Source organism: Nerophis ophidion, linkage group LG07, assembly GCF_033978795.1.
Source record: "Nerophis ophidion isolate RoL-2023_Sa linkage group LG07, RoL_Noph_v1.0, whole genome shotgun sequence".
NCBI classification, from domain to species: domain Eukaryota; kingdom Metazoa; phylum Chordata; class Actinopteri; order Syngnathiformes; family Syngnathidae; genus Nerophis; species Nerophis ophidion.
This window is the reverse complement of record NC_084617.1, coordinates 11889341-11901255: the sequence shown is the minus strand read 5'-3', so window position 1 is coordinate 11901255 and position 11915 is coordinate 11889341. Positions and strand designations below refer to the sequence as shown.

The window sequence follows — 11915 nt, the reverse complement described above, 5'->3', positions numbered from 1 at the left end:
TTTTTTTTACTTTATTTATTTTTTCTAGTCCTTCGCTATCAATATCCTCAGCCACGAATCTTTCAAATTAATGGGGAAATTGTCGTTTTCTCGGCCCGAATACGTCTTTTTGTTGGAGGCTCCCATTGTAAACAATGTGAGGACGTGAGGAGCCCTCTGCGACTTCCGGTACAGGCAAGGCTTTTTTAATAGCGACCAAAAGTTGTGAACTCTATCGTCCACGTTCTTTACTAAATCAGCAAAAATACGGCAACATGGCGAAATGATCAAGTATGACACATAGAACGGAGCTGCTATCCCCGTTTGAATAAGAAAATGTCCCTTTCGGTAAGGAACTAATTGATGGACGTGCAGCAGCACAATGAGACCTTTGGCTTGGCTGCCTTCAGATAAATCTCCACCTCTTGTTTACACGCTGAAGGGCTGCAGATAAGGAGATGTTTGTGGTGCTGTGGAGGTGGGCGGAGCCAGGCCGGATCATAAAGGGAGTGGTGGGGGGGTCTAAAGAGGGGGGGGGGGGGTCAGGCAGACACACAAGTGTGAAGACACAGGAAGTGTTCTCACCATGTGTGTGTGTGTGTGTGTGTGTGTGTGGTTAAAGTCAAGCCTGAGCAAGGAGAAGCAGACATGAGCGTGGAGGCAGGCGGACAGCAGAGCTACGTGTCCACCTTCAAGGTCCGCTTGAGGGCCCCCCGCGCCGCGAAAGTCCCTGGCAGTGCTGACGCTGCCCCTTCAGACTCAGGTGAGGGTGCTTCGGTTATTGTTTTTATATTTTAATGGCAGCTTTTAGGTCAGGTGTCGGTAACCCCAAATGTTGAAAGAGCCATACTAGACCAGGAAGACAAAAAAACAATTTTGTGTGGAGCAGCAAAAAAAATAAAATATACATGCACATATACATGTATATGTGCATTATATATATATATATATATATATATATATATATATATATATATATATATATATATATATATATATGCACATATACATGCACATGTATATATATATATATATGTATATATATATATATATATATATATATATATATATATATATATATACATGCACATATACATGTATATGTGCATGTATATTTTATTTTTTTGCGGCTCCACACAAAATTATTTTATATATATATATATATATATATATATATATATATATATATATATATATACTTGTGTGTGTATATACGTGTTTCTGTTTATATGTTTATGTATATCAGGGGTGTCAAACTCAAATACAGAGTGGGCCAAAATTTTAAACGGAACAAAGCCGGGGGCCAAGGTTGAGCAAATGAACCTTTTAATAGGGACCCAAACAAGTTTTGCATGAAATATTGAACAAGCAACGCTTATATAACTTTAGTGACATGCAAAATCCAGTTTCAAATAATAATAATGATAATTAAAAGAATATCAATGGCATATCGGGACGGCGTGGCGTGGCGCAGTGAAAGAGTGGCCGTGCGCAACCCGAGTGTCCCTGGTTCAAATCCCACCTAGTACCAACCTCGTCACGTCCGCTGTGTCCTGAGCAAGACACTTCACCCTTGCTCCTGATGGGTGCTGGTTGGCGCCTTGCATGGCAGCTCCCTCCATCAGTGTGTGAATGTGTGTGTGAATGGGTAAATGTGGAAGTAGTGTCAAAGCGCTTTGAGTACCTTGAAGGTAGAAAAGCGCTATACAAGTACAACCCATTTAATTTAATATAATCAAATACAATTTTAATAAAAATTGTATGCCTTTTTTTCTATTTGCAATCTTCTGAGGTAAATATCCGATTTTTTCCACAGGCTAGTAATAAATATGAAAATAAAATAACAATAATGAATGAACCAAACATTCAAGCCTTGAAATAGCAAGAGAAAATGCATGAATAAAACGTGAATTATTGCTCAGTTTGCTGGAAGTTTCCCGGAAGAGTTAGTGCTGCAAGGGGTTTCTGGGTATTTGTCCTGTTGTGTTACGGTGCGGATATTCACCCGAAATGTGTTTGTCATTCTTGTTTGGTGTGGGTTCACAGTGTGGGTAGAGCGGCCGTGCCAGAAACCTGAGGGTTGCAGGTTCGCTTCCCACCTATTGACATCCAAATCGCTGCCGTTGTGTCCTCGGGCAGGACACTTCACCCTTTGCCCCCGGTGCCGCTCACACTGGTGAATGAACGATGAATGAATGATTGGTGGTGGTCGGAGGGGCCGTAGGCGCAAACTGGCAGCCACGCTTTCATCAGTCTACCCCAGGGCAGCTGTGGCTACAGATGTAGCTTACCACCACCAGGTGTGAATGAATGATGGGTTCCCACTTCTCTGTGAGCGCTTTGAGTATATAACAATAGAAAATCGCGATATAAATCTTGTTATTATTATTATTATTTGTAACAGTGCTAAAGTTGTTTATACGGCCACCCTCAGTGTGACCTGTATGGCTGTTGACCAAGTATGCTTTGCATTCACTTGTGTGTGTGTGTAAAAGCCACAAATATTATGTGACACGCTGTTAGTATGGAGGAAAAGCGGACGTGACGACAGGTTGTAGAGAACGCTAAAGGCAGTGCCTTAAATGCACGCCCCCAATATAGTTGTCCAGGTGGAAATCGGTAGAAATTCGGGAGAATGGTTGCCCCGGGAGATTTTCGGGAGGGGCACTGAACTTCGGGAGTCTATCGGGAAAATTAGGAGGGTTGGCAAGTATGAGTATTAGGGGTGAATGCGGTGTTACAGCGGCACCGACGCTGTATAACACCGGCGGGCCAGCTCTAATGCTAAATTGATATTGCCTCAAGGGCCAAATTAAATTACACGGCGGGCCAGATTTGGCCCACGGGCCAGAGTTTGACACCCATTATATATATCATGGGGATATATATGTATATATATATATATATATATACAGTGGGGCAAAAAAGTATTTAGTCAGCCACCGATTGTGCAAGTTCTCCCACTTAAAATGATGACAGAGGTCTGTAATTTTCATCATAGGTACACTTCAACTGTGAGAGAGAGAATGTGGGAAAAAAAATCCAGGAATTCAAATAGTAGGCATTTTAAAGAATTTATTTGTAAATTTATGTAGAAAATAAGTATTTGGTCACTTCAAACAAGGGAGATCTCTGGCTCTCACAGACCTGTAACTTCTTCTTTAAGAAGCTCTCCTGTCCTCCACTCGTTACCTGTATTAATAGCACTTGTTTGAACTCGTTATCTGTATAAAAGACACCTGTCCACAGCCTTCAACAGTCAGACTCCAAACTCCACTAAGGCCAAGACCAAAGAGCTGTCAAAGGACAACAGGATCACAATTGTAGACCTGCACCAAACTGTGAAGAGTGAATCTACAATAGGCAAGAAGCTTGGTGTGAAAAAATCAACTGTGGGAGCAATTATCAAAAAATTTAAGAGCTCCACGCAAGATCTCATCCCGTGGGGTCAAAATGATCATGAGAACGGTGGGCAAAAATCCCAGAACCACACAGGGGGGGACCTGGTGAATGGCCTGCAGAGAGCTGGGACCAAAGTAACAAAGGTTACCATTAGTAAGACACTACGCCGACAGGGAGTGAAATCCTGCGGTGCCAGACGTGTCCCCCTGCTTAAGCCAGTGCATGTCCAGGCCCGTCTGAAGTTTGCCAGAGAGGACATGGATGATACAGCAGAGGATTGGGAGAATGTCATGTGGTCAGATGAAACCAAAAATAGAACTTTTTGGTATAAACTCAACTCGTCGTGTTTGGAGGAAGAATACTGAGATGCATCCCAAGAACACCATGCCTACTGTGAAGCATGAGGGTGGAAACATCATGCTTTGGGGCTGTTTTTCTGCTAAGGGGACAGGACGATTGATCCAAGTTAAGGAAAGAATGAATGGGGCCATGTATCGTGAGATTTTGAGCCAAAACCTCCTTCCATCAGTGAGAGCTTTGAATGGTTGACCAAATACTTATTTTCCACCATAATTTACAAATACATTCTTTAAAATTCCTACAATGGGAATTCCTGGAGTTTTTTTCCACATTCTGCCTCTCACAGTTGAAGTGTACCTATGATGAAAATTACAGACCTCTGTCATCATTTTAAGTGGGAGAACTTGCATAATCGGTGGTAGACTACATACTTTTTTGTCCCACTGTATATATATATATATATATATGTATGCATGTATGTATGTATGTATATCTATATATATATATATATATATATATATATATATATATATATATATATATATATAAATATATATATATATATATACATACTATTTTGTTTTCATATTTTTGTTGAAATCTTTTTAAGGAGAACTTAAAGAACAAAAAAATGGGATGAAACTAAAACTGCTATGATATGAAAAAGGTTAGGATTAAATAAGCTCTTCTTCTTCCTACTCCTTTTCAGACATGCTGTAACGAAAGAACTGGAAATATGTGCTGCACTACATAGTAATTGCGTTGTTTGCACGTTCCAAATGAACTGAACTGAACTTAAAACATTGATAACAAACTCATAAAATCACAAGTTGAGTCAACGTTGTACAAAAAACAATAAGCCTCAAAATATCGCAACTTTTGTAAAAATATTTTTCATTAAAAAAAAAAGCTGGCTACTACAATCACAAACAAAGCCAGAGGAATCCTGCAGGGATTCCAAATTCTTGTTTTTGAATCAAACAGTGGATTAAAATGAAAGCATAACACTTGTGTGTTTGCACAGTGTTATTAGACACACACACACACACACACACACACACACACACACACACACACACACACACACATAGTGGAATGAGATGCGATACAAAAGATAATAATGCATTTTCGTGTAAATATTTGACAAAGTTCTTATACTGTGGGTGTGTGGTCTAACAAATGTTTTCTTAAACATCCTTCTCGAGAAAATTCTTGAGAGTGAAACGATGTTATTCAGACCAGAAAGTGTCGAAAGCTCTCGTTGCACCGACCGAAAGGTCAACAAAAACACGTTTCGCTTTGTGTGCTCATAACAAACTCATGGCCTCCTCGTATGTCGCCTACTCCTTGCCAAATGGCGAGACTTTATGGAGTTGTTTTGCTTTTCCACTTTTTTGTTTGGCCAGAAATTAAATGAAACAAATCCTGTGATGTAGGATTGTCACCTAATTGCAGTCATGGATGTATTAGATCCTGGGAATTTTCACGGTTCCTGCTACTTATTCAATATCTATTTATATGTATATAAATATGTATATATATTTATATATGTATGTGTATATATATATATATATATATATATATATATATATATATATATATATATATATATATATATATATATATGTGTGTGTGTGAGTGTGTGTGTATATATATATATTTATATATATATATATATATTTATATATATATATATATTTATATATATATATATATTTATATATATATATATATATATATATATGTAGGTGTGGGAAAAAATCACAGGACTACTTCATCTGATGAAGTAGATGAAGTAGTCTTGTGATTTTTTTCCCACACCTACATATTGCGCTCTACCACGGTATCGAGCACTATTCCCTGGATAATCCAATCAAGACATATATATATATATATATATATATATATATATATATATATATATATATATATATATATATATATATATATATATATATGTATGCATGTATGTATGTACGTAAATGATTGTATATGTATGTATGCATATATGTATCTATGTATGTATGTATGTGCTTCCACACACATACATGTATATATAAACATTTATGTATGCATGTATGTATTTATATATGAATGTGTATATATATGTATGTATATATTTGTATATATGTATGTACATATGTTTGTGTATATATGTATATATATGTACATATATAAAAATATGTACATACCTGTATATACATGTACATATATATGTATGTGTATATATATATTTATGTATATGTACATATATATGTATATATGTGTGTATGTATGTATGTATGAATGTGTGTATGTACTCTATGTATGTAGGTAGGTGTATATGTATGTATGTATATATGTACGTATATATATGTATGTGTATATATATATATATATATATATATATATATATGTATATATATTATTGTTTTGTAAAAATGTGTGTTTTATTTATTATTATTTTTTGTTATCCATCTATTTTCTTCCGCTTATCCGAGGTCGGGTCGCGAGGGCAGCAGCCTAAGCAGAGAAGCCTATACTTCCCTCTCCCCAGCCACTCTGTTCAGCTCCTCCCGGGGTATCCCAAGACATTACCAGGCCAGCCGGGAGACATAGTCCACCCAACGTGTCCTGGGTCTTTCCAATGGCCTCCTATTCCTCCCACTTCCAAAGACATGCACCTGGGGATAGGTTGATTGGCAACACTAAATTGGCCCTAGTGTGTGAATGTGAGTGTGAGTGTTGTCTGTCTATTTGTGTTGGCCCTGCGATGAGGTGGCGACTTGTCCAGGGTGTACCCCGCCTTCCGCCCGATTGTAGCTGAGATATGCGCCAGTGCCCCCCGCAACCCCGAAAGGGAATAAGCGGTAAAAAATGGATGGATGGATATATGTATATATATATACATATATATATATATATATATATATATATATATATATATATAAAATCAAGCCTTCAAATGTATAAAAAAAACAATAAAGTTATTAATATTTTTTAAATTTGATAGTTGTATGACATCATCACGCCGTTTGTAATGAAATAGGCTAATAAAAAGGCAAAAATATGAATTTAAAGACAAATATTTGTGGTTTTATTCATCATAGGTGTCAATATTTGAGCTTTTTCTCACGTCTTATTGCTGCATTTTTGCTATCTTGTTTATTACGTTACTACTCTGCAACGTGCAACAGGCCCATAAAAAAGTGCTGAGTTCAGCAAATGGCAACACTTCCTGGTAGAATAAATGAACCAGTAGTTTTTAAAAGGTTGCCAAACCACAGAAGAATGTCTAAGTTGTGTTTTGTTAGCACTTATAGAAGTGATGAAGGTCGGGTAGCTCTCTTCTGGCGCTTTCTCTGCACGCTATGGTAAAGTAATGCACACTCCCTGGGCTTGTGGAGGCGGATATCCACAATCTTTTTCATTGCAAAGAGTAAATATATTTTGATTCTTGACACATGGCAGTTAGCATTTTAGCATGTTAAGATTAGCATGTTGTTGTTTTTTAGCTAATTTGGCAAGTATACACCTCAGCATCAAATATTTTGTTACTTAGTAAATTATACCTGTTAGCATGCTAATGTTAGTATGGTACCTCTTTTTAGGATTATTTTGAGGGTAAATAACTCACTCGTATGTTGGTACTTGATGCAAGCTAACATTAGCATGCTGGCATTTTAAACCCATTTTTCAGATACAATCCTTGTACTTGACACATTTCATTTACAGTTAGCATTTTAGCATGTTAACACTAGCATGTTGTTCTTTTTTAGCTAATACATCTCAAGGTCAAATATTTTGTTACTTAGCGAATGATACCTGTTAGTATGCTAATATTAGTATGGTACCTCTTTTTAGGATAATTTTGTAGGTATATAACTCATAAATTTGGTACTTGATGCAAGCTAGCTTTAGCATGCTGGCATTGTAAACAAATTTTTCAGGTAACACCTCAGAGTAATACATTTTGATACTAGACACATTGGAATTAGAGTTAGCATTTTAACATGTTAACATTAGCATGTTGTTTTTTGTTTTTTTTATAGCTAATTTATTAAGCATACAACTCAGTGTCATATATTATGATATTTCATTAGTGTTTACTGTAAGCAAGCTATTGTTAGCATGTTAGCATAGCACTGTTAGCATTCTTTGCTAACTTATTTAGCTCATTTTACTCTTTTTTTTTTTTGGTTACTTAACGCTATCTGGCCAGAGTACTAACTGTTAGCATATCAGTTTGACTTGGGCTGTTCAAAATTCCAACTAAAATTGCATTTTCGAGTTTAAAAATTAAAAAAAATGTATATATTGTACTAGTTTTGAAGATGAAAACTATCAAAACTATCATCCTTAAAATTTGCCGGTCTGTTGCTATAAAATCATTTGTAAATTGTTATTTAACTAACTACTTAAAATATTGTACAGTATGTTTTTATCAAAAATTAATTTAAATTTTTTGTCGTGCCTTGAGAGTAATAAGAACACTGAAGTAAGTTCTCGTAATTAATTATTTAAAATTTTAATTAAATTAAATGTATTGCATATATTTAAGACATTAATTTAAAAAAATCACTTAAATACAAGTTACGCAATATGATCAAATGCAATCAAATCTAATTTGACCATTTTGAAAGTTATTGTAAGTTGTTTCTTGGTTTGCAGGACCCCCGCTCGCAGAGCCGCCCGTCTTCGCCGAGCCTCTGCAGGACTGCTGCGTGGACGAAGGCGATGACATCACCCTGCGCGGCGTTCTCTCGGGGAGCCGACCCGTCAACGTGACGTGGTTACACAACGGTGGGGCTCGTTTACACTTAATCATGCAGTATGGCTCAAAAGTTTAGGGACACTTTGCCATTCAGTAGAATAAGTACGTGTCTCAAAACTTTTGACTGGAAACGCCATGCTGGAAAATTTAAAAACGCTGAACTGGTTATTTTTGACGCCTTTGACCTTTAATTTTGGCAGGTGAGGCAGCCCGTTTCGGGATTCCGACCCAAAATGGCGACGGGGTGAGCTTCGTCGTGCGGAACTGCTTGCCGGAGGACGCCGGCGCCTACACCTGCTTGGCGGAAAACGCGGCGGGAAAGACTTCCGGTTGTGCCGCCGTCTTTGTCAGAGGTGACATACTGAAAAAAAAATACCGGTTGCTATTGTTGGGTTAAATTTTGGAGTTATTTTTTTATGAATAGCAACCCATTTTTTGGGTTATAAGGGTATTATTTTAACTCAAGATCTGTGTTTTCAAAATTATAAGCCAGTTTTTGGGTTGTTTTTCAACAAGTATCGCATTTAAAATACATAAAAGGCTTTTTTTTTTTAAATTAAAAAGTAATTTTTTTCTTAAAGGGAATTTTACCATGGATTAATCTCATGAACATTATTTAGAAATCACCCAACATTGAGTTAACATAACTCAACGTTTGGGTTAAATAAATTCAACCCAATAGTTGGGTTGGGAATCAACCCAATTTGCAAAAAATATCAACGTTTTCCAGTTGCAACATTAAATATCTTGTCTTCGCAGTCTATTCAATTGAATACAAGTTGAAAAGGATTTGCAAATCCTTGTATTCTGTTTCTATTTACCATTTATACAAAGTGCCAACTTCACTGGTTTGGGGTTTTGTATAATCATTGAAGTAGTCACTAAAAATAATGAGTAGAATTTAGTTTTGCATTATTTTGCGTGTTTTTTTTTTGTTTAAAATCATACAAAATTCTTGTATCGAACTTTCTGTTTCTTTGTTTTTTTTCTCCACAAAATATTCCTAAATTATCATTGTATAAAACATTCTTAATCTTTGTGTATTTTTTTATTTATTTATTTTTTTTAAAATCCGACTAAATTCTAATATCTTGTTTTCTATCTTTTTTTGATTGATTGATCGATTGAAACTTTTATTAGTAGATTGCACAGTACAGTACATATTCCGTACAATTGACCACTAAATGGTAACACCCCAATAAGTTTTTCAACTTGTTTAAGTGGTAAATTTTTGCATGAATTTGTTTAGTTTTCTTTTTAAATCCAACTAAATTCTAGTTGTACCTAATTTTCACATTTTTGGCGTATTTTTTTGTACAAAATCCTACAACATTTTTAGTAGTATCTACTTTTCTATTAAATGTGTTCCTTTATGTATAAAAATCCTATAAAATGATATCCACATTTAAACATGTTTAAATATTTTTGCACAATAATGAATAATAACCCAAATCGGTTTACCTCGGTTGGTAGAGTGGCCGTGCCAGCAACTTGGGGGTTCCAGGTTTGATCCCCGCTTCCACCATCCTACTCACTGCCGTTGTGTCATTGGGCAAGACACTTTACGAACCTGCTCCCAGTGCCACCCACACTGGTTTAAATTTAACTTAGATATTGGGTTTCACTATGTAAAGTGCTTTGAGTCATTAGAGAAAAGCGCTATATAATTCACTTCACTAAAATTGACATGAGTTTGTTTAGTTTTTTTTTAAAAATCCAACTAAATTTTAGTAATACCTAACTTTCACATTTTTGGCATATTCTTTTTACAAAACCTTACAACATTTTAGTATTATTTACCTTTGTATTAAATGTGCACTTTTATGTATAAAAAAATCCTATTAAAGGATACCCGCATTTCAACATTTTTGCATGTTTTTGCACAAAATCCTATTCAATTTGTGTTAAAAATTCTTTAATAACACTAATCGGTTTAGCCCGGGTGGTAGAGCTGCCGTGTCAGCAACTTAAGGGTTCCAAGTTCAATTCCTGCGTCCGTCATCCTAATCACTGTAGTACATAACTTTCTTTTTTTTTTTTGCGTATGTTTTTGTACAAAATCCTACAACATTTTTCGTCGTATCTACCTTTGCATTAAATGTGCACGTCCATCCATCCATCCATCTTCTTCCGCTTATCCGTGGTCGGGTCGCGGGGGCAGCAGCCTAAGCAGGGAAACCCAGACTTCCCTCTCCCCAGCCACTTGGTCCAGCTCCTCCCGGGGGGATCCCGAGGCATTCCCAGGCCAGCCGGGAGACATAGTCTTCCCAACGTGTCCTGGGTCTTCCCCCGTGGTCTCCGCCTCATCTGGCTCCTCTCATGTTTATGTATAAAAATCCTATTAAAGGATATTCAAATTACAACATTTTTGCATGTTTTTGCACAAAATCCTATTCAATTTGTGTTAAAAATTCTTGAATAATAACACAAATAATATGCAACATTCTATTTATTTACATTAATTCAAAGAATATCAATACTAGTATAATGATAGAAGTACAAACCCTGTTTCCATATGAGTTGGGAAATTGTGTTAGATGTAAATATAAACGGAATACAATGATTTGCAAATCCTTTTCAACCCATATTCAGTTGAATATGCTACAAAGACAACATATTTGATGTTCAAACTGATAAACATTTTTTTTTTTTTTTTTTGCAAATAATCATTAACTTTAGAATTTGATGCCAGCAACACGTGACGAAGAAGTTGGGAAAGGTGGCAATACATACTGATAAAGTTGCATATGCTGCCATCTAAGCGCCGTCTTTTTCATGGACGCCCTGTCACATTGAGTTGGTGACGAACCCCAAGATGCAGAGAAGGTGGCAGGCATTGTGCAGGTAAACATGATTTAATTTAACAATAAAACAAGGACAAACAAAAGGGTGTTCATAGCCAAACTTGGCTATGAACAAAAACTACCACAAAGGCTAGCTGTGGACTAGAAACAAAAACACTTACTGTGACACGAAGGAACTATGACATGAGAAGAGTGAACAGAAGTAGACACAGCTACAACGATAAGTATTAATGACATTGACAGGTAGTGGTGACAATAATCTAGCACTGACTGGAGGGGAAGGCAGCTTTAAATAGTATTTGGCTGATTGACACCAGGTGTGGTCAGGTGCCAATCAGCCACAGCTGGGGAGACACAGCACTCAGGGAGACGAACAGGAAACGCACAAAATAAGAGCGCTGACAGGAAACAAAGACAAACGCAGAGGAAAAACTAAAACATGGCCAAACTGTCAGGGACAAGCCTGACACGCCCCTGCTTATTTCAGCAAGACAATGCCACACCACATGTTACAACAGCGTGGCTTCATAGTACTTGCGGGTACTTTCCTGACCCGCCTGCAGTCCAGACCGGTCTCCCATCGAAAATGTGTGGCGCATTATGAAGCGTAAAATACGACAGCGGACTGTTGAAGGACTGAAGCTCTACATACAACAAGAATAGAAAATAATTCCACT

General features: G+C 36.7%; 1 protein-coding gene across 3 annotated transcripts in view; it reads left to right on the top strand.

Annotated features, from left to right (window-relative positions):
* Positions 1 to 524: 524 nt before the first annotated feature.
* mylk5 (myosin, light chain kinase 5) overlaps positions 525 to 11915 on the top strand; it is a 256924-nt gene continuing 245533 nt past the window's right edge. Inside the window, exons 1-3 of one of the 3 annotated variants that reach the window (XM_061905341.1) lie at positions 525 to 742; positions 8332 to 8463; positions 8635 to 8787. In XM_061905341.1, the coding sequence (XP_061761325.1) occupies positions 628 to 742; positions 8332 to 8463; positions 8635 to 8787 (400 nt within the window). In that variant the 5' untranslated portion in view covers positions 525 to 627. The remainder of the gene's footprint in view (positions 743 to 8331; positions 8464 to 8634; positions 8788 to 11915) is intronic. The other 2 variants (XM_061905342.1, XM_061905339.1) reach the window with 2 other exon arrangements.